Below are 19,183 nucleotides of genomic sequence, written 5' to 3'. Positions count from 1 at the left end.
CAAAAGTGCCTCTGGTGGTCAAAAATGCATGGTGAAAGTGGTTGTGTGATGTGGGGCATTGTCATGATGCAACATCCACTTCTCTGCAGTGTCTGGTCTCATTCGATTCACCCTTTCCCTGAGCCTTGTGAAGACATATTTGTAAAACAGTCGGTTGACAGTTTCTCCTGGAGGAACAAATTCTTTATCCATGATACCCCTAGTGTCAAAAAAGCAAATCAGACTTATTGTTATCCTTGATTTGCTCATTTGACCTTTTTTTTTTGGTTGAGGAGATGTCTCAATGTGCCACTCATTTCTTTGCTGCTTTCTGAGGATCATACTAAAAAAAATCCAGGATTCATCATCTGTGATCATATGACTGAACCATTTGTGGTCATTGGCAATCCTCTCAAGAAGAGCAATGCACACATTTCTTCAATTGCACTTCTGCTCAGTTATGAGGTTTTTTTGCCACCAACCTTTCACATCTGCAAAACTTTAGTAAAAATGTCATGCATGATGAAAGTGTCTATGTTTAACAGGCCACCCATCGTCCATATTGTTAAATGTTGGTCTGATATTACAAGACTATGCACACCTTTGACATTTTTGTCAGATTTTGAAGTTGAAGGTCTCTCCGAGCAGGGTTCATCTCCACTGTGTCCTTGGCCTTCCAAAAACAATTTCTGCTAGCGAAAAGCTTGTGCTCTTGATAAGGAATGTTCCCCATAGGCCTGTTTCAACTTTTTGAAGGTCACACTCATGGGTTCCTCAACTTGATGGCATGATTTTACTCTAAATTCCACTGTTCCATTTTTGTAGCACACAACGAAAACCCAACTTCACTGATGGTGCTCTGAAAAATCACATACTGTCTGTATGGAGCTGAGACTTCGACTGATCTTTTGGAAGGTATGAACAGACCATTCTGCACAAGTAGAACAAAACGCCATTACTAAATTGCTCACAGTGTTGTCAGTCCCATTACTTTTCTCACACACTTCGTATGTCAACTTCTACAGGCTCATGGCTAGACTGAGGAAGGTTTATGGAGGTTTAGTTCATGAGGGGTCTCTGGCAGTTGGTAAGAGGGAGGAAGGGTTGGAAGAAAGAGAAACTGATCCCTGGGAGGGAGAGGCAACATGTGGAAGGGATAGGAATGTTGCATCATTGAGCTTGCCTTGGTGCAGGTGGGCATAGTTGCATTTGTTGCTGACTGGTAGGTTGACGATAATAGAGTTCTTTGATTTAACAAAAGCATTTGGTTGTGTGGATCAGGTTATACTTTTGCATCTGTTAGAACATTACAAGATTTGGAAAAAAAGTTTGACAGTAGTCCACTTCATATCTGGAAAGCAGGAAGCAGAAGATTGTCAGAGAAGAGGTTTGAAAGTCCATTGCTTTTCTTGGTATATTTCAGTGACCTGCCTAAGCATGACAGATGACACAAAACTTGTTCTCTTTGCGGCAGACACATGTGTTATTGTCAAAGCTGGGGAACATAGTATGAATGATGTAGTCAGTAACATCAGCAAGTGTCTTTCACAGACCAAATTGATACTTAAATGTGACAAAATGCAGTGCATACAATAGCTGACATAGAGCACTTGTAAAAACTAATTTTTTTTCTTCTACAGGTTGTCCAACAGTTAAAGAAGTTGAAACCATTTTTAATTCTTAGGATTGTGAGTAGATAGAAGGCTTTCTTGGAAGTATCATATTGATGATCTTGTGCAGAAACTGAATGATGCTACCTTCACCATAAGAATGATCCCCACTGTCTTGAACACTTTGCATACTTTCACTCTATTGCCTCATATTTGTTATATTTTGGACGAACACTGTGCACTCACCAAGAATATTCTTAGCCCAGAAATGGACAGACAGAAGAAACAGCAACATTCATTCAGTGCATAGTAGATGGAAAAATGATATGCACTTGGATAACACTTCATTAACACAGTACAGCAGTGTTTGTACTGTTCAGCGGAGAGCATAAGGGAACAATTGACAGGAATGGGGGAAAGAAATACAGTAGAAGAAGAATGGGTAGCTTTGAGGGACGAAGTAGCGAAGGCAGCAGAGGATCAAGTAGGTAAAAAGACGAGGGCTAGTAGAAATCCTTGGGTAACAGAAGAAATATTGAATTTAATTGATGAAAGGAGAAAATACAAAAACGCAGTAAATGAAGCAGGCAAAAAGGAATACAAACGTCTCAAAAATGAGATCGACAGGAAGTGCAAAATGGCTAAGCAGGGATGGCTAGAGGACAAATGTAAGGATGTAGAGGCCTATCTCACTAGGGGTAAGATAGATACTGCCTACATGAAAATTAAAGAGACCTTTGGAGATAAGAGAACGACTTGTATGAATATCAAGAGCTCAGATGGAAACCCAGTTCTGAGCAAAGAAGGGAAAGCAGAAAGGTGGAAGGAGTATATAGAGGGTCTATACAAGGGCGATGTACTTGAGGACAATATTATGGAAATGGAAGAGGATGTAGATGAAGATGAAATGGGAGATATGATACTGCGTGAAGAGTTTGACAGAGCACTGAAAGACCTGAGTCAAAACAAGGCCCCCGGAGTAGACAACATTCCATTGGAACTACTGACGGCCTTGGGAGAGCCAGTCCTGACAAAACTCTTCCATCTGGTGAACAAGATGTATGAAACAGGCGAAATACCCTCAGACTTCAAGAAGAATATAATAATTCCAATCCCAAAGAAAGCAGGTGTTGACAGATGTGAAAATTACCGAACTATCAGTTTAATAAGTCACAGCTGCAAAATACTAACATGAATTCTTTACAGACGAATGGAAAAACTAGTAGAAGCCAACCTCGGGGAAGATCAGTTTGGATTCCGTAGAAACCCTGGAACACGTGAGGCAATACTGACCTTACGACTTATCTTAGAAGAAAGATTAAGGAAAGGCAAACCTACGTTTCTAGCATTTGTAGACTTAGAGAAAGCTTTTGACAATGTTGACTGGAATACTCTCTTTCAAATTCTAAAGGTGGCAGAGGTGGAAAATGGAAATGAGCGTTTGGCGTCATTGGCCGGGAGGCCCCTCGCGAGGCAGGTCCGGCCGCCATATTGCAGGTCTTATTACATTCGGCGCCACATTGGGCGACCTGCACGCCGGATGGGGATGAAATGATGATGAACACAACACAACACCCAGTCCCTGAGCGGAGAAAATCTCCGACCCAGCCGGGAATCGAACCCGGGCCCAGAGGACGGCAATCCGTCACGCTGACCACTCAGCTACTGTGGCGGACGGTGGCAGAGGTAAAATACAGGGAGCGAAAGGCTATTTACAATTTGTACAGAAACCAGATGGCAGTTATAAGAGTCGAGGGACATGAAAGGGAAGCAGTGGTTGGGAAGGGAGTAAGACAGGGTTATAGCCTCTCCCCGATGTTGTTCAATTTGTATATTGAGCAAGCAGTAAAGGAAACAAAAGAAAAATTCGGAGTAGGTATTAAAATTCATGGAGAAGAAATAAAAACTTTGAGGTTCGCCGATGACATTGTAATTCTGTCAGAGACAGCAAAGGACTTGGAAAAGCAATTGAATGGAATGGACAGTGTCTTGAAAGGAGGATATAAGATGAACATCAACAAAAGCAAAACAAGGATAATGGAATGTAGTCTAATTAAGTCAGGTGATGCTGAGGGAATTAGATTAGGAAATGAGGCACTTAAAGTAGTAAAGGAGTTTTGCTATTTGGGGAGCAAAATAACTGATGATGGTCCAAGTAGAGAGGATATAAAATGTAGGCTGGCAATGGCAAGGAAAGCCTTTCTGAAGAAGAGAAATTTGTTAACATCCAGTATTGATTTAAATGTCAGGAAGTCATTTCTGAAAGTATTCGTATGGAGTGTAGCCATGTATGGAAGTGAAACATGGACGATAAATAGTTTGGACAAGAAGAGAATAGAAGCTTTCGAAATGTGGTGCTACAGAAGAATGCTGAAGATTAGATGGGTAGATCACATAACTAATGAAGAAGTATTGAATAGGAATGGGGGAGAAGAGAAGTTTGTGGCACAACTTGACCAGAAGAAGGGATCTGTTGGTAGGACATGTTCTGAGGCATCAAGGGATCACCAATTTAGTATTGGAGGGCAGCGTGGAGGGTAAAAATCGTAGAGGGAGACCAAGAGATGAATACACTAAGCAGATTCAGAAGGATGTAGGTTGCAGTAGGTACTGGGAGATGAAAAAGCTTGCACAGGATAGAGTAGCATGGAGAGCTGCATCAAACCAGTCTCAGGACTGAAGACCACAACAATAACAACAACAACAACTTTAATCACTTTTCTCACTCCTTACTGTTGCTTAATCTTGGCTCAGGAGTTAAATAAGTTGATTGTCAATTCCTAAAAACTACATTTGTAGCCGAGTTCCAGTGACATTTATTTAGTACAGTAAAGTACAAAAAGTTATAAATTTTACCACATTGAAATGTTCTTCCCCAATAAACTATTTCTCTTTTTCTCCCTCTCTGTCTCAGAAAAGGGAAGAGGGGCAGTAGAAAGGAGGAATGAAAATGGGAAATGACAGTTACAGGATGGGTGTTACAGCAGTATTCCGGATTGCGATGAGATTTGCCCTCTCTTGACCCTACCCCATTCACACTCTTTGCGCCAAATGAGAGTCTGACCCCCTCTCTCATATGCACACACACACACACACACACACACACACACACACACACACACACACACACACACACACACACACACACACACAGTGTATATAATGATGTAACATTTTAACATTGCTTCGTAACATTTTAACATTGCTTCTCCCTTTTATTTCAGGTTATACTCCTCTTTGTGAAGCAGTTTGGCAAAAGAGTGTACCTATGGTGAAAATTCTTCTGGATGCTGGTGCAAAAGTGACACAGTCTCACTACCTATTGCATTACGCCATAATGCATCGCCAGGTAGACATGGCACGTCTGTTGTTACAAGCTGGATGTATTGTCAATTTGCGTGATGACAATGGTGACACACCACTCATTGCTGCTGCTCGTACTGGAAATTGTGAAATTACGGAGTTGCTTTTAAAAAATGGTAAGTCATCTTTTGTATCAAAGGAAAATTCTATCTAGGAAACTAATAAATGTGATATAGAATTGTTGGCTATTACTTACCTCCAAGAGGCAGGATGCTTAGTACTACTGAAAGACATAGAGGTAGAGTAATGACATTATACTAGCTTTTAGAAATGTTAGTTCTTTCCACAGGGACTAAAGAGGTGTAGAATGAGGAAAGTTAAGAAGAAAAGACAGGTGACTCAGACACCAGGATCGCGTTTTAACATTATTGAAGTTCTACATCTACATCCATACTCCGCAAGCCACCTGATGGTGTGTGGTGGAGGGTACCTTGAGTACCTCTATCAGTTCTCCCTTCTATTCCAGTTTCATATTGTTCGTGGAAAGAAAGATTGTCGGTATGCCTCTGTGTGGGCTCAAATCTCTCTGATTTTATCCTCATGGTCTCTTCGCGAGATATACGTAGGAAGGCGCAATGTACTACTTGACTCCTCAGTGAAGGTATGTTCTTGAAACTTCAACAAAAGCCCGTACCGAGCTACTGAGTATCTCTCCTGCAGAGTCTTCCACTGGAGTTTATCTATCATCTCTGTAACACTTTCGCGATTACTAAATGATCCTGTAACGAAGCGCGCTGCTCTCCGTTGGATCTTCTCTATCTCTTCTATCAATCCTATCTGGCACGGATCCCACACTGGTGGGCAATATTCAAACAGTGGGTGAACAAGTGTACTGTAACCTACTTCCTTTGTTTTCGAATTGCATGTCCTTTTCTTCCAATGAATCTCAGTCTGGCATCTGCTTTACTGATGATCAACTTTATATGATCATTCCATTTTAAATCACTCCTAATGCCTACTCCCAGATAATTTATGGAATTAAATGCTTCCAGTTGTTGACCTGCTATATTGTAGCTAAATGATTAAGGATCTTTCTTTCTATGTATTTGCAGCACATTACACTTGTCTACATTGAGATTCAACTGCCATTCCCTGCACCATGCGTCAATTCGTTGCAGATCCTCCTACATTTCAGTACAATTTTCCATTGTTACAACCTCTTGATATACTACAGCATCATCCGCAAAAAGCCTCAGTGAACTTCCGGTGCTATCCACAAGGCCATTTATGTATATTGTGAATAGCAACGGTCCTACGACACTCCCCTGCGGCACACCCGAAATCACTCTTACTTCGGAAAACTTCTCTCCATTAAGAATGACATGCTGCATTCTGTTATCAAGTAACTCTACAATCCAATCACACAGTCGGTCTGATAGTCCATATGCTCTTACTTTGTTCATTAAACGACTGTGTGGCACTGTATCAAACACCTTGCAGAAGTCAAGAAACACGGCATCTACCGGGGAACCTGTGTCTATGACCCTCTGAGTCTCGTGGATGAATAGTGTGAGCTGGGTTTCACATGATCGTCTTTTTCGAAACCCATGCTGATTCCCACAGAGTAGATTTCTAGTCTCCAGAAAAGTCATTATACTTGAACACAATACATGCTCCAAAATTCTACAACTGATCCACGTTAGAGATACAGGTCTAGAGTTCTGCACATCTGTTCGACATCCCTTCTTGAAAACGGGGATGACCTGTGCCCTTTTCCAATCCTTTGGAATGCTACGCTCTTCTAGAGACCTACGGTACACCGCTGCAAGAAGGGGGCCAAGTTCCTTTGTGTACTCTGTGTAAAATCAATCTGGTATCCCATCAGGTCCAGTGGCCTTTCCTCTTTTGAGCGATTTTAATTGTTTTTTTATCCCTCTATCATCTGTTTCAATATCTACCATTTTGTCATCTGTGCGATAATCTAGAGAAGGAACTACAGTGCAGTCTTCCTCTGTGAAACAGCTTTGGAAAAAGACATTTAATGTTTCGACGTTTAGTCTGTCATCCTTTGTTTCAGTACCATTTTGGTCCCAGAGTGCCTGGACATCTTGTTTTGATCCACCTACCACTTTGACATAAGACCAAAATTTCTTAGGATTTTCTACCAAGTCAGTACACAGAACTTTACTTTCAAGTTCATTGAATGCCTCTCGCATAGCCCTCCTCACACTATCTTTTGCTTCGTGTAATTTTTGTTTGTCTGCAAGGCTATGTTTATGTTTGCTGTGAAGTTCCCATTGCTTCTGCAGCAGTTTTCTAACTCAGTTGTTGTACCAAGGTGGCTCTTTTCCATCTCTTACAATCTTGCTTGGCACATACTCATCTAATGCATATTGTACGGTGGTTTTGAACTTTGTCCATGATCCTCAACACTATCTGTACTTGAGACAAAACTCTTGTGTTGAGCCGTCAAGTACTCTGAAATCTGCTTTTTGTCACTTTTGCTAAACAGAAAAATCTTCCTACCTTTTTTAATATTTCTATTTACGACTGAAATCACCGATGTTGTAACTGCTTTATGATCGCTAATTCCCTGTTCTCCGTTAACTGTTTCAAATAGTTCGGGTCTGTTTGTCACCAGAAGGTCTAATATGTTATCGCCACGAGTCGGTTCTCTATTTAACTGCTCAAGGTAGTTTTCAGATAAAGCACTTTAAAAAATTTCACTGGATTCTTTGTCCCTGCCACCCATTACGAACGTTTGAGTCTCCCAGTCTATATCTGGTAAATTAAAATCTCCACCCAAAAGTATAACATGGTTGGGAAATCTACTTGAAATATTTTTCAAATTTTCCTTCAGGTGTTCTGCCACAACAGCTGATGAGCCAGGGGGCCTATAGAGACATCCAATTGCTGAGTTAGAATTTCATTACTGTTTACATCTGGTTTCAGCCAACTTTCCATCACTAGTACTATGTGGGGGGCATTGTGACCATTTGGGACCTTTCTATAGACGCTCCTGCAGTTTACTATTACCACATTAACATTGTTATTCCCTGTTGCGTTTTGACTACTATACCTTGTCGCGTCTCAGGAGGCATCTTGTCGGGCCTAGGGAGGGAAATCTGTAACCTAATAAACCCACATGCACACTCTAAGTGTAGTCCTGAACAGTGCAACAGAGTGGGCACTTACTGGTTTGGCTATATAGAGTGGGATGCCATACCTTGTTTGTATTGTAGACTGTAAATATACTGAGCAAAATTTTCTTGTTGATTAAATTGTGCTTACATTGAGTTAGATTACATGATGTTTATAACACAGAACCCACATTTCACTCTGGGATGTGGAAAGAAGTCAGATAAGTGAATTCCACTTCTAATTTAATAGTTTTAAAAATTCTTGTGAGGATTGTCTTTAAGGTAGTGGAAGGAAATGGTAAACAGAAAATTCCTTAATTCACTCCCAATCTCCAGTATATTAAATGCAAGACATTAAATATGCTCTGACACGTTGTTCACACATATTTACGTGTGTATCTGACTCTGTTCTAAGACCAATGCCAGATGCAAATCTTATAACATTGCTAAAAAAACAATGTTTTACAGACCTCAAACTGAATTCCATTACTGCCTCTAAATGCATGTAGTTGTTGCAACCATGCAGTGCATTTTCCTGTAACAAGTCTTAATACATGTCTGCATGAACATCCTTGTCCAAGAAGAAAAAGAAAATACTGAGAGGCAAGGACATACTTGTATATTATCACGGTAGACTTAAACAGGTTTACAAAATGTCCAGCCTTCACGTTTTTTGGCATTAAATTGCAAGAAAAGAACAGTTGTCATGTAACAAGCAAAAGATTGAACCTTGCAGGAACATTTCTAGGAAGATATACATTAGATAAGATTCTAATAATTGTTTTTCATTATCTTTCCTTCTTAGCCATGGATTCCAAATCGATTGCCTCCACATTTCCTTCTGCATGTGTACAAGTAATTTTATTCATTTTAATTTCTGTGTTCATATTCTTAAGATTCAAATCTGGAAGAGATGATCCCTAAAATTTATTTCAGGATGCTAATGTGATGTCTGCAAATCGAGCAGTGCTATCAGTTCTCTTACTGTTGTACACAGTATTTGGATTAATAATGATGCAAAAAATTTTAACTGTGCATAAGAACTGGGTCCACAATGGTTTTGGAGTTTGTCACTCCTGCTATGCAATTCAGAATCATCATATGATATTCTCAGACTAATGTTGTTCAGTTCCACTTATTATTTGTGGGTTTTGATTTCACTCATCCCTCTGCTCTCCCATCACATAGCCTTCCCCCTCTTCACCTTTTCTGGTTTTGATTCTTAACCATCTTTAAACTCACTCATCATGCTGTTTTTATTTTTCCTTTCTTCTCCAAACATTTATGTCAGTACTGTACATTCAATACGGACAAATCCAATTTCCTTCCACAATCCCAACTTGTTCCCTTCCTTTAAATAACCTTGTTGTCAGCTAGATGTTAAACAGTAATCTTCATTCCATGTATACATTCTCCTCACTTTTCGTTTATCACAGTGTCATCATTATCTCTTGCCTGTCTATAGTCTTTGTATTTTTACAGATTTTTTATTTTAGAATTGTCAGGAACATTCATTATTGGAAGGCGTGTCATGTTGACAAAGAAAAAGTTTTTGTTCACTCATGGTATGTGTTGTTGATAACACAGCTAAATATCCTCTTTGCTGCATTTCATTTGCATACTGCTCTTCCCTATACTGGATTTTGTTTCTTGCAACATTAGTTGTACTTAAGAAATGCTGTAGCATGGATAGGTTTACATAGGCAGAGTAGTGTGATATACAGATAGTGTATGGCAATTGATGTGAGAACAACAATGCTGAGAAGAGCTGTTTGTGCAGTGACAGCTCGCTCTTTGCAGTAAATTTACTTTCTTACATGACCATCTAAGAGAAACTGGATGCTTCTCTGTTAGGATTGAGGGCACAGGCCATTTGAGGTATGTTATAGACCCAATCCTGAAGAAGATGTGGGGGAAGTAACACTCACTACATCTGTTTTATTTTCAGTAATGTGCCCTTTGGGGAATTTCAGCTGGTTGTCATTCAAGAGAGACCAACCAGTCTGGCTGGGTTCACATTTTGCACACCTGGGGTTGAAACTTGCAGACAAATTAAAACAGTATATCGGATCAGAACTCGAACTGGGGGCCTTTGCCTTTTGTGGGCAAGTGTTCTGCCAACTGAGCTACCCAAGCATGACTCACAACCCATCTCACAGCTTTAGTTCCACCAGTACCTCATCCTCTACCATCCAAAGGAGATGAGGTACTTTGGGAGGAGGGTCGTGAGTTGTGCTCAGATATCTCAGTTAGTAGAGCACTTGCCCACAAAAGCCAAAGACCCCAGGTTTGAGTCCTGATCCAGCACACAGTTTTAATCTGTCAGAAAGTTTCATATCAGTGCACACTCCGCTGCAGAGTGAAAATTTCATGTGGGATACTTGGGGTTCTTGAGCTGGGGCAATTCACTGCTGCTATCCTCGATCACTAGCATCATAACCGCTGGGCATGCATCAATGACCACACTGTTGGGCTTAACAATTGAACATTGTATGTCTTAAAGAGAGGGAATATTGACTTCATCGCTTGGGTCACAAGGTTGATACAAACTTCTATTTAAAGAGGGGAAAAAAAGTAATTAATGGATAACCTATGCAGCATCTTCCACACCCCAGTTATTTAAGGGTTGTCCAGATATGCGGAGCTCTGTGTGAGTTAACATTTATTTCTGTAGGATCTCATGGAATCAAAACGGAAGAAACATGTGCACGTATGGGGGAACATCAACAAAAATTCCTTTTATGTACAGAAAACAAGTGAACAAATTTGTGGATGACTGAAGGATGCAAAATATCTACTTAATGAGATTATCGAGCTGGAAACACTTCATCTCACAAGGTATCACTTCTTCTAATGTTAATAGGCTTGAGGAATATCCGATGGTTATCGGACTACCCAGCACCTAAAGTTCTAGGAAAGGTGTGGTTTCATATAAACTGTTGCTGCATGTGTCGTCCTTCATAACCATGACTAGCTACGTAATATATATAAGTAAACAAAGTGGTGGTTTTCTACGTATTGCTGTAGGCTCCTGTGTAAAGACTTCACTTGGTGTGGGAAGCTCCCTGAATGAATGTCTGCCCCTTCTATTGATGACAGAGGTGCAGTTATTGTTAAAATATTTTCAAAACAAATGCTTGGTACGTGTTCTGTCTTCCTGCAATGCGACTGTCACAGTTGTGCAACACATTATATTCAATTTTTAATTGTTTTTATTTAGGAGTGGTTACATGACAGTATTGTCATTAGAACCAAAACATAAATAAACATGAACTCATGTAAATGACATTATGTAGAAAAATATATTAATTAGAAAGAAAAATCTTTATCAAATAAAAAATGATTGTAATAGATTTGTATGTAAGAAAGTAAGCAAAATATGTGTAAAAGTAAGACACATACCAGTTTTAAGCGTATTACTGGTAGTTTTAGCTTATGGGAAAGGAGTTTCTTATTTCTTCCTCGCACTTAGGCTAGGATATTTATTGTTCTGAAAAAAAGGGTGCGCTTTCCAAACTGTGGTGTACCAGTGTTTTTATTCCACAGATACCCTGCTCTGGCAGTTTATGAACCTAGAAAAGGAAGCCATGCATTGGAGGGCAGTGCCTGATGGGAGGTTGTCAGTAATACTTTGTTCTGTTTCAGTGGCTGGAAGGAACTATGCCACAGCCAGATTGTAGTCTGTTAGTAACCAGAACGTTTTTTACTTCTCTTACATCCACTCCTCCTCCAAATGATGCACAATCCTGTGCCTCGGCAGTGAGATCACTGCATGGATGGGACCTCTGCATCGTGCTGTAGTGGGTATTGTACAAGCCTCCTTTACTAATACATCTGCCATACTGTTGCTCCAAAAGCCCACATATGTTATTAGCTGTCAGAATATCAGTGCCTTCACTAGATGTTGGTGAAGAGGGGTTTCCTGGAATACTGAACAGGTTTGTCTGCTGGGTACAAGCACAGGATGGCTTGCAGGGTGCTCAGGGCATTGTACCAGAAGGGAGATTGTGAAGCTCAAATATGTCTCATCTGTTTCAGTGGCTTCGAGAACACACACATCTCTGCATTATGAACTGTGAATTTCCTCTGATACTGAAACAGTGTAATAATGATATGGCAGGAAGACCTTTCATGCCTCCAACTGGTATTGCAGGCTTTCGCAAGGTTGAAAAATCTGCTTGTCGTCCATTTCCAGCAAGGTCACATTAATATTGATCAATTGATACCTCATGACCCCTTGCTGGAATTGACTGAAGTGTATTAGGAGTGTGTCCTTCCTCAAGTTGATACAGTCCTGTGTATCAGACTGTAATAAACAGTAAACAGAAAAAAGATGATTTTCCTAGCCTTTGAGGGTTTACAAAATGCCACAATGGATTTTGTTGTGACCAGGTTTGTTTTACTAGCTACAGAGAAAGCTGAATCCCATTCTCAGATGCAAAAGTGGCAGTTGTAAAGATCCTCAATGTTGGAAACAAATTCTCAGCTGTCTTTCTCATTTATAGCTTTGTGTTGGCTGAAAGCTGAATCCTAACAGGTGGAGATAGTGACTTGCAGACTTATGTTTATCATGATGTCAGTAACAGGACACCTCACATTTTGTCCTGAAATCCTCCAGATGGCATCTGATACTACTGCAGTAATCCACTCAGTGAAGGAAAAAGTCACAAAGTTTTGTACAGCAGGAGGAGGTAGCACAATAACCTGTACAAAAAATCTGGACTGGTGAGGAATGAGGAAGGCATTGTTGGGGAGGGGAGGGGGGTGGTGGAGAGTGTTTGAAGGTTACTTATAATGTCCATTTTTCCCCTCTCTTAAATAACTAGAAAACTGTGGCAACAAGCAAAAATATGTCTTATTACAAAATTAAACTACATTAAATTCCATACAGTAATGTCCCTTTAATTTTTCTCAATGAGTAATAGTTTGGACAATGTAGGGATTGCAAAATCACATGTTATAAAAAACAGTGTTTTAATGGTATAAAATTAATGTTTATTGTTATAAGACATGGGTTAACACCGTATATTAAATTGTGTACCACATCTATGTACAGTAAAGCTGTAGGGGATGTATTGTGTTCAGAGGGTGTGACAGAATGGAGGTGGGAATGGAAATTTGAGTGGATGTAGGCTATCAGAATGTGCTCAAGCACTTCTCTCCTCTGCATGTTTTCAAACTGAAGAGCGAGCAGGCAAGTCCCCCTGCCCTCTGCATCACTATGTCACAAGGAGCAACTGCACAAGATTTCAAACTTATATCAACCCTTCAATAGCATACCTTATGAATCAGTGGCAACCCAGTTTGCAACAGAACTACGGTGTTTTTTCCACAAAATGTTTGAACACTACATGGTACATAGATATTAGTTAGTAATAATACTAACACTAGAAACACATACAGGCAGAATTAGGTAAAACTTTGCACAATGCTCTGCATTGTTAAACAGAAATTTATTCTTTGTCATCCTGCATAGCAGTTTGAAGCATTCTTCTGAGAAAGGCTACTTCCTCAAGCATTGCTTATTCTTTGGTTTACAAACAGAGTATTACCTCTACAGTTTTTCCTGTCCAGGTATGTTATGTGAATAGACAAAAAGCTTCACTGTGCTCACGTTTATATGGTGGGGTTACTTCAGTTTAAAAAGTGAGTACTTATTTGCAGTTATTGAGTGAGTTTTTACGTAAAATATCTTCCTACAGATAACCCGCCAGGATAGCCAAGAGCGCTAACGCGCTGCTTCCTGGACTCGGGTAGGCGCGCCGGCCTCGGATCGAATCCGCCTGGCGGATTCCTCGGATCGAATCCGCCTGGCGGATTAACGATGATGGCCGGTGTGCTGGCCAGCCTGGCTGTGGTTTTTAGGCGGTTTTCCACATCCTACTAGGTGAATACTGGGCTGGTCCCCACGTCCCGCCTCAGTTACACGACTCGCAGACATTTGAAACACATTCACACTATTTCACGATTCACACTAGACGCAGATAGCTGGGGTACACTAATTCCGTCCCAGGGGGGTATGGGGTAGTGGCAGGAAGGGAATCCGGTCACCCTTTAAAATTAACCATGCCAACTCTGTACTTAACCCTGCCGACCCTGCGCCCAATGCGGGATACAGGCTGTAGCAAAGAAAAAGAAAAAGATCTTCCTATGGCTGAGACGTATTTAATTTGCAAATGTGTTAATGTCAGTGATATAATGTTGGTGGGAAAGGGATTGGTTTGGTAAATGTGGCACCTTGCTCCTAGATATCATTGATGGTGTACTGTAAAGCCACATACACAGTGTTATAATTACTTGGTGGTGAATTATTTGGAAATTTGTGGTAAGTTCCTATGGGATCAAACTGCTGAAGTCATCAGTCCCTAGGCTTACACACTATTTAATCTAACTTACACTAAGGACAACACACACACACACACACACACACACACACACACACACACACACACACACACACCCGAGGGAGGACTCGAACCTCCAACAGTGGGAGCCGCACGAACTGTGGCAAGGCACCTCAGACCGTGCAGCTACCCTGCATGGTGGTGAATTAATGAATAGCTAGAGAGCTACTATATTTCTTTTATCATAAATTTTGTTCCTGGTAGATTGCACAAATTTCTTCCATTCATGAATTACTGACATTTGTAGAATGAGCTGCACTTACCACTCATTCATAGTATATTTTGCAAGCTGGTTGTCAATATTTTGGATGAAATGGGACTGATCATGTTTGGGTCTAGAGCAGTAATCTGCTGTAGTCCTTGCTTTCATGGTACTTAAATATCTGAAGTTCTTTAACACCTAGGTGGCCTACTTCTGTGGCAGAGGTAGCCGATTTAAGCCTCGGACCTCTTCAGATGGTGGTACAGCTGAGCAGCTGGTGCTGATTAGAGAATTTTCACTAATTGATCGAATCACTGCCTTCATATTTTCCTCAAATGTGCACCCCATCTGCTCTGCCTTGTCATTTGATTGAGGATGAAAAGAAGCAGCAGGGAGGTGCTACATGCCATTGTTAAGTGCAAAGCTCCATAAAAGAGTTAGATGTGACCTGGGGGCCATTAACACTCACCATGGCTTGGGGGAGCTTTACTTCATAAACTCATACGTTGGCTTTAATTGCCACCTTGTCACTGTGGAATACAGCCTGGTGACTTATGGAAACTCTGAGAAAGGGTCTATGGTGATCAGAAATGTTGATATGAGGAAAGGACCCTTACAGTGCACATGAACTCAGTCCCATGGAGCTGCAGGCCACAGCTAGGATGAAGAAATTTAAGTTGGTGCCTGAAGCTTGATGACAGGCCAAGGTCTTCATCCATGTGATGTCCCAATGACCTGCATGAAGCAGGGAGAGGCCCTGTGCAGAGTCAGGATGGGATCTCCATCGGAAGCTACTCATTCTCTGTAACAACTAGGAGGAACTTATCCTGAACCCACTTAAAAATGTGGTGCATCATGGTGTCCTGCCACAGTTGTGTTGCAGTGGAAATGCTATAATTGGAGAACAATTTAATTGAAAAGTACCTCTGAGTCAGTGTGGAAGCACTCAACCTCATATTGGTCAAATTCTGCTTTGAACCCGCCAGTAAAGATTGTCTGCATTCTTGTGCTGGCCTGTTGGCTTGTATATGATGGAATACTGATATGCATATAAAAAGTGGACTCATTGCTGTAAGTATTGTGTTGTTTTGTTGGACAACAATGAGCAAGGGCCAAATGAAGTGGGCAAAGGCTTGTCATTGTGGAATTTCCCACCATAGAGGTACGTGTGAAATTTGCCTACTGCATAGATGATTGTGAGGGCCTCTTTATCAATCTGGCCATGTTTCTGTTGGAGCTTTTTTAACATTTTGGAAATAAAAGCTATTGGCTGTTTTGGCCCCTCTGATTCCCCGTGTGAAAAAGGACAACACTAATACCATGCTGGGTAGCATCTATGGCAAGAATAATCGGTTCCCAAGGGAAGGAGGGCACATTTAAGAGTGCTTAACACATTGTCACACCTGAATTATCAAAAGAACTTGTCCCGCTTCTTTCCAGGGACATTGAGGGGATATGCAGTCTGCACTGCATATGCTATAAATTTTCCATAGTTGTCCCTGAAAGACTGTAGCTTTTTTAAAAAAAATTCCAGTATAGGGGCATTTTGTGAATGGCCTGTATATGATTATTGGTCATAAGTATCCCATTTTTGTTTTTAATGAAATGCAGGTACTCAAATGAATGTTAAAAAAAAGGGACAGTTCTTGAGACTGTACTTTAAACTGGTTTCTGTGAGGTAGCAAAAAGTGAATACAGTTACTTGGGATTTTTGCAGGTGTTAGAGAATAGCTACAACATGACAGAATCTCTCAAATCAGTTATTCCAAATATATTAGGAAAATGGCTGGTGTGCTAGAAGCACCAAAAGGCAACCACTGGTGTTGATAGAGGCAGAATGGGCTGTTTAAAACGAGCACTTGTGAAGTCTGGATGCAAGGTGGTTACACGTACGCCTCTGACTTATTAATTTCCAGGGCCCCATGCACAATGCAATAATGCTGCAATTGGTTGCTCGCTTCAACCCTGCTTCATATAAGCGATTTGTCAAGTAGTGTCGAGCAATGTAACAGACAGCACTGTATCAAAGTTCTCTTACGAAGACTGAACAGCTAGTGCTGTCTTTACAAGCAGTGCCAGTTGATCTCCTTATCTTCACAGATGTTTGCAAAAAGAAATAAATAGAAATTGAAATTTATTAAACTTGTGTTGAAACACTTTTCTTGTGAACTGTGCGTTACTTTACAGAATACACTTTTTAATGATGCCAAGTGGCGTGTGTACATCTCCCCACTGTGGTAATACAATTTGTTTTTTCATCTATTAGCTCTCAATTCCTCATTCATTTGTTAGTCTTATAGTTCAACTGCAAGTATTTAGATAATGGTTTTGCAGCCTCAGTGGGTCTTTGGAAATGTCAATAGCAGTGCTGCTGATTTTCATAACTCTTGTTGTAAATTGCATGAAGGGTACTTGAATATAACTGTAGAATAGGTTTTCCCTAAACATTTAAATTAAAATGATGTGCTTCACAATATTGCATGGGAATTTTCAGCGATTGATCACTGTGATCTGTGATTTTTACCACACAAATGTGATCTGGGAACGGATTGCATGTCCTGCTGATTGATTGCTGCGATCCATCAATCATGTGAGGTGCCCCTGAGCAACATTCACGACCTTTAATTTTGAGAAAAGATACTCAGAATGTGTGATAATATAAGTGTTCACCACCAGCTTCAAATCTCAACATAATCGAGGGAAACATTCAGTTTGCATATCGTACTAAACGGGACACCCACGAACTAGACAATATAGGCATATCACTTGCTGCCGAGGCACTTGACCTGTTTTTTAGTAACCTCAGACAGAATGTGGGGTAAAGGACATGCCAATGCAAAATAGGCAACTGCGTGGGGTTCAAGGTGTATCTTGGCCTGTATGTCAGTAGCACAGCCTAGCCCTGGAGTAAAAAAAAACTCTGAAAAACAGATGCAAAGGTGTTCAACAGTCTGGAAGGGAACTGCATTGGAAACAAGCTGTGCTGTCTTTATCAATGGAAAATCTAAACTGATTAAATGCATTGAAACTGAAAATATTATCCATTGTAAGAAAATTAATAACAATAAAAGTGATGTCTCATGACACAAATTTGTATGTCACCTCTGTATGAAAAACTCCTCGGCTCTGAAATTGGTGTCCACTATAGGACATAACCTTTCTTGAACAAGTGTGCAATGCCAGTGAACCCAACTTGATGTATGTGTTCCAATTTATACGTGCGTCTGAAGCCCTTGTATCAGCTTGAAACATTATCAGTTTGTCAGAAATTTCCAATTCAATTAGCTGAATTTTATTTCGAATGAGCTACCACTAACATGCACAAATATACAACTGTGGCATGTTGGAGGCCACCTACAGCTAGACTGAGGGGCATAATGCCCGAACAAGGAGGAGCAGAAAGGCATATCTGGTTGGGTCAAAAGCTGGCTACCGAGAGAGCATCTCGGTAATACCAGTGCACCCTCACTAGTCCGCACAGTGTCCCTCATGTGACCAGTCACAGCCTTCTAATTGGGTGCTAAATGGTACTTCGCAAGCGCGCTGTAGTCAGGAATGCCTTAGTAATGCATTCTTTCATTAGCAGTAATCACTTCGAGAACACCATTAACTTGGATCAAGCATCAGTAGGTAGCAATATCCAGTGATATCTGGTGTCACATTAGCTCAGGCCCAGCCACAACTTAACACTGAGACACAGTTTCAGTGCATCAGAAATGAAAGAATAAATTTTGTAACTTTCAATAAAACTTTTCCCATCAGTCTGGCAGTTTTCCATGCTTATTCCCTCCCCCTTCTGTAGCAGCAGGTTATTACTCTAAATATGACTTTATGTCATTACAATGGTTAAGAATGTTGAATTAAGCAAATGCTCCCTTGGGCAGGTTGCACCGACATTTAAAAGGGGCTATAATCTAGTGGAGTGTGATTTCAAAATAGAAAAATCTTCAAAGTTACTACAAATGGGCAAAGGGTACAGAGTTTTGATCTTGTTCCTCTTACAATACAAAAATAGTTTTAATTAGGATGGCCACTTTTAGTTAATAATAAAATAGAGAAATGTGGTGCACTGATGCATGCGGTTATGTAGTGGCAGGGATAAACAACCGGTGCAGTCACAATGTTTTGAGGGCAGGTGCAGCGTGAGGGCTCCCAGGGTGTGTAGCCAGGTAGGGCTAGTCTGGTGTTGAATGCAGTGATGGAGTACTACAGTCAGAATCGTCAGCAATGGTGCTGCTGAGGGTGATTGGTGGTGCAGTGGTCTGGTCTCATAGGTTATGGGGGACTAATACTCCATCAAGGGGGCACATCAGCAGATGCTCACGGGGAAGTTTTGGTACAAAATGGGGAGAATATCCCTACAGCTGGTACAATTTATTACATTTCCTGTACCCTACAGTTTGTCGTACGAAATTATAATGTGAAATATGTTGACAAATATATTGTAAACTGTGTAGTCACCCATAATAAATGAATGAAACTAAGGTAATATTGAACATATTGTTTACATTTTTCCTTTTTTTGTAATGGTACTACTATTGTACC

General features: G+C 40.6%; 1 protein-coding gene across 5 annotated transcripts in view; it reads left to right on the top strand.

Annotated features, from left to right (window-relative positions):
• LOC126457911 (ankyrin-1-like) overlaps positions 1–19,183 on the top strand; it is a 188,974-nt gene that overhangs the window by 117,523 nt on the left and 52,268 nt on the right. For all 5 annotated transcript variants that reach the window (XM_050094596.1, XM_050094594.1, XM_050094593.1 and 2 more), the window contains one exon: positions 4,814–5,068. In XM_050094596.1, coding sequence (XP_049950553.1) covers positions 4,814–5,068 — 255 coding nt within the window. The remainder of the gene's footprint in view (positions 1–4,813; positions 5,069–19,183) is intronic.

The sequence above is a fragment of the Schistocerca serialis genome, chromosome 2, assembly GCF_023864345.2.
Source record: "Schistocerca serialis cubense isolate TAMUIC-IGC-003099 chromosome 2, iqSchSeri2.2, whole genome shotgun sequence".
NCBI classification, from domain to species: domain Eukaryota; kingdom Metazoa; phylum Arthropoda; class Insecta; order Orthoptera; family Acrididae; genus Schistocerca; species Schistocerca serialis.
The sequence above is the reverse complement of the archived record's forward strand: the minus strand, read 5'-3'. Positions and strand labels throughout refer to the sequence as shown.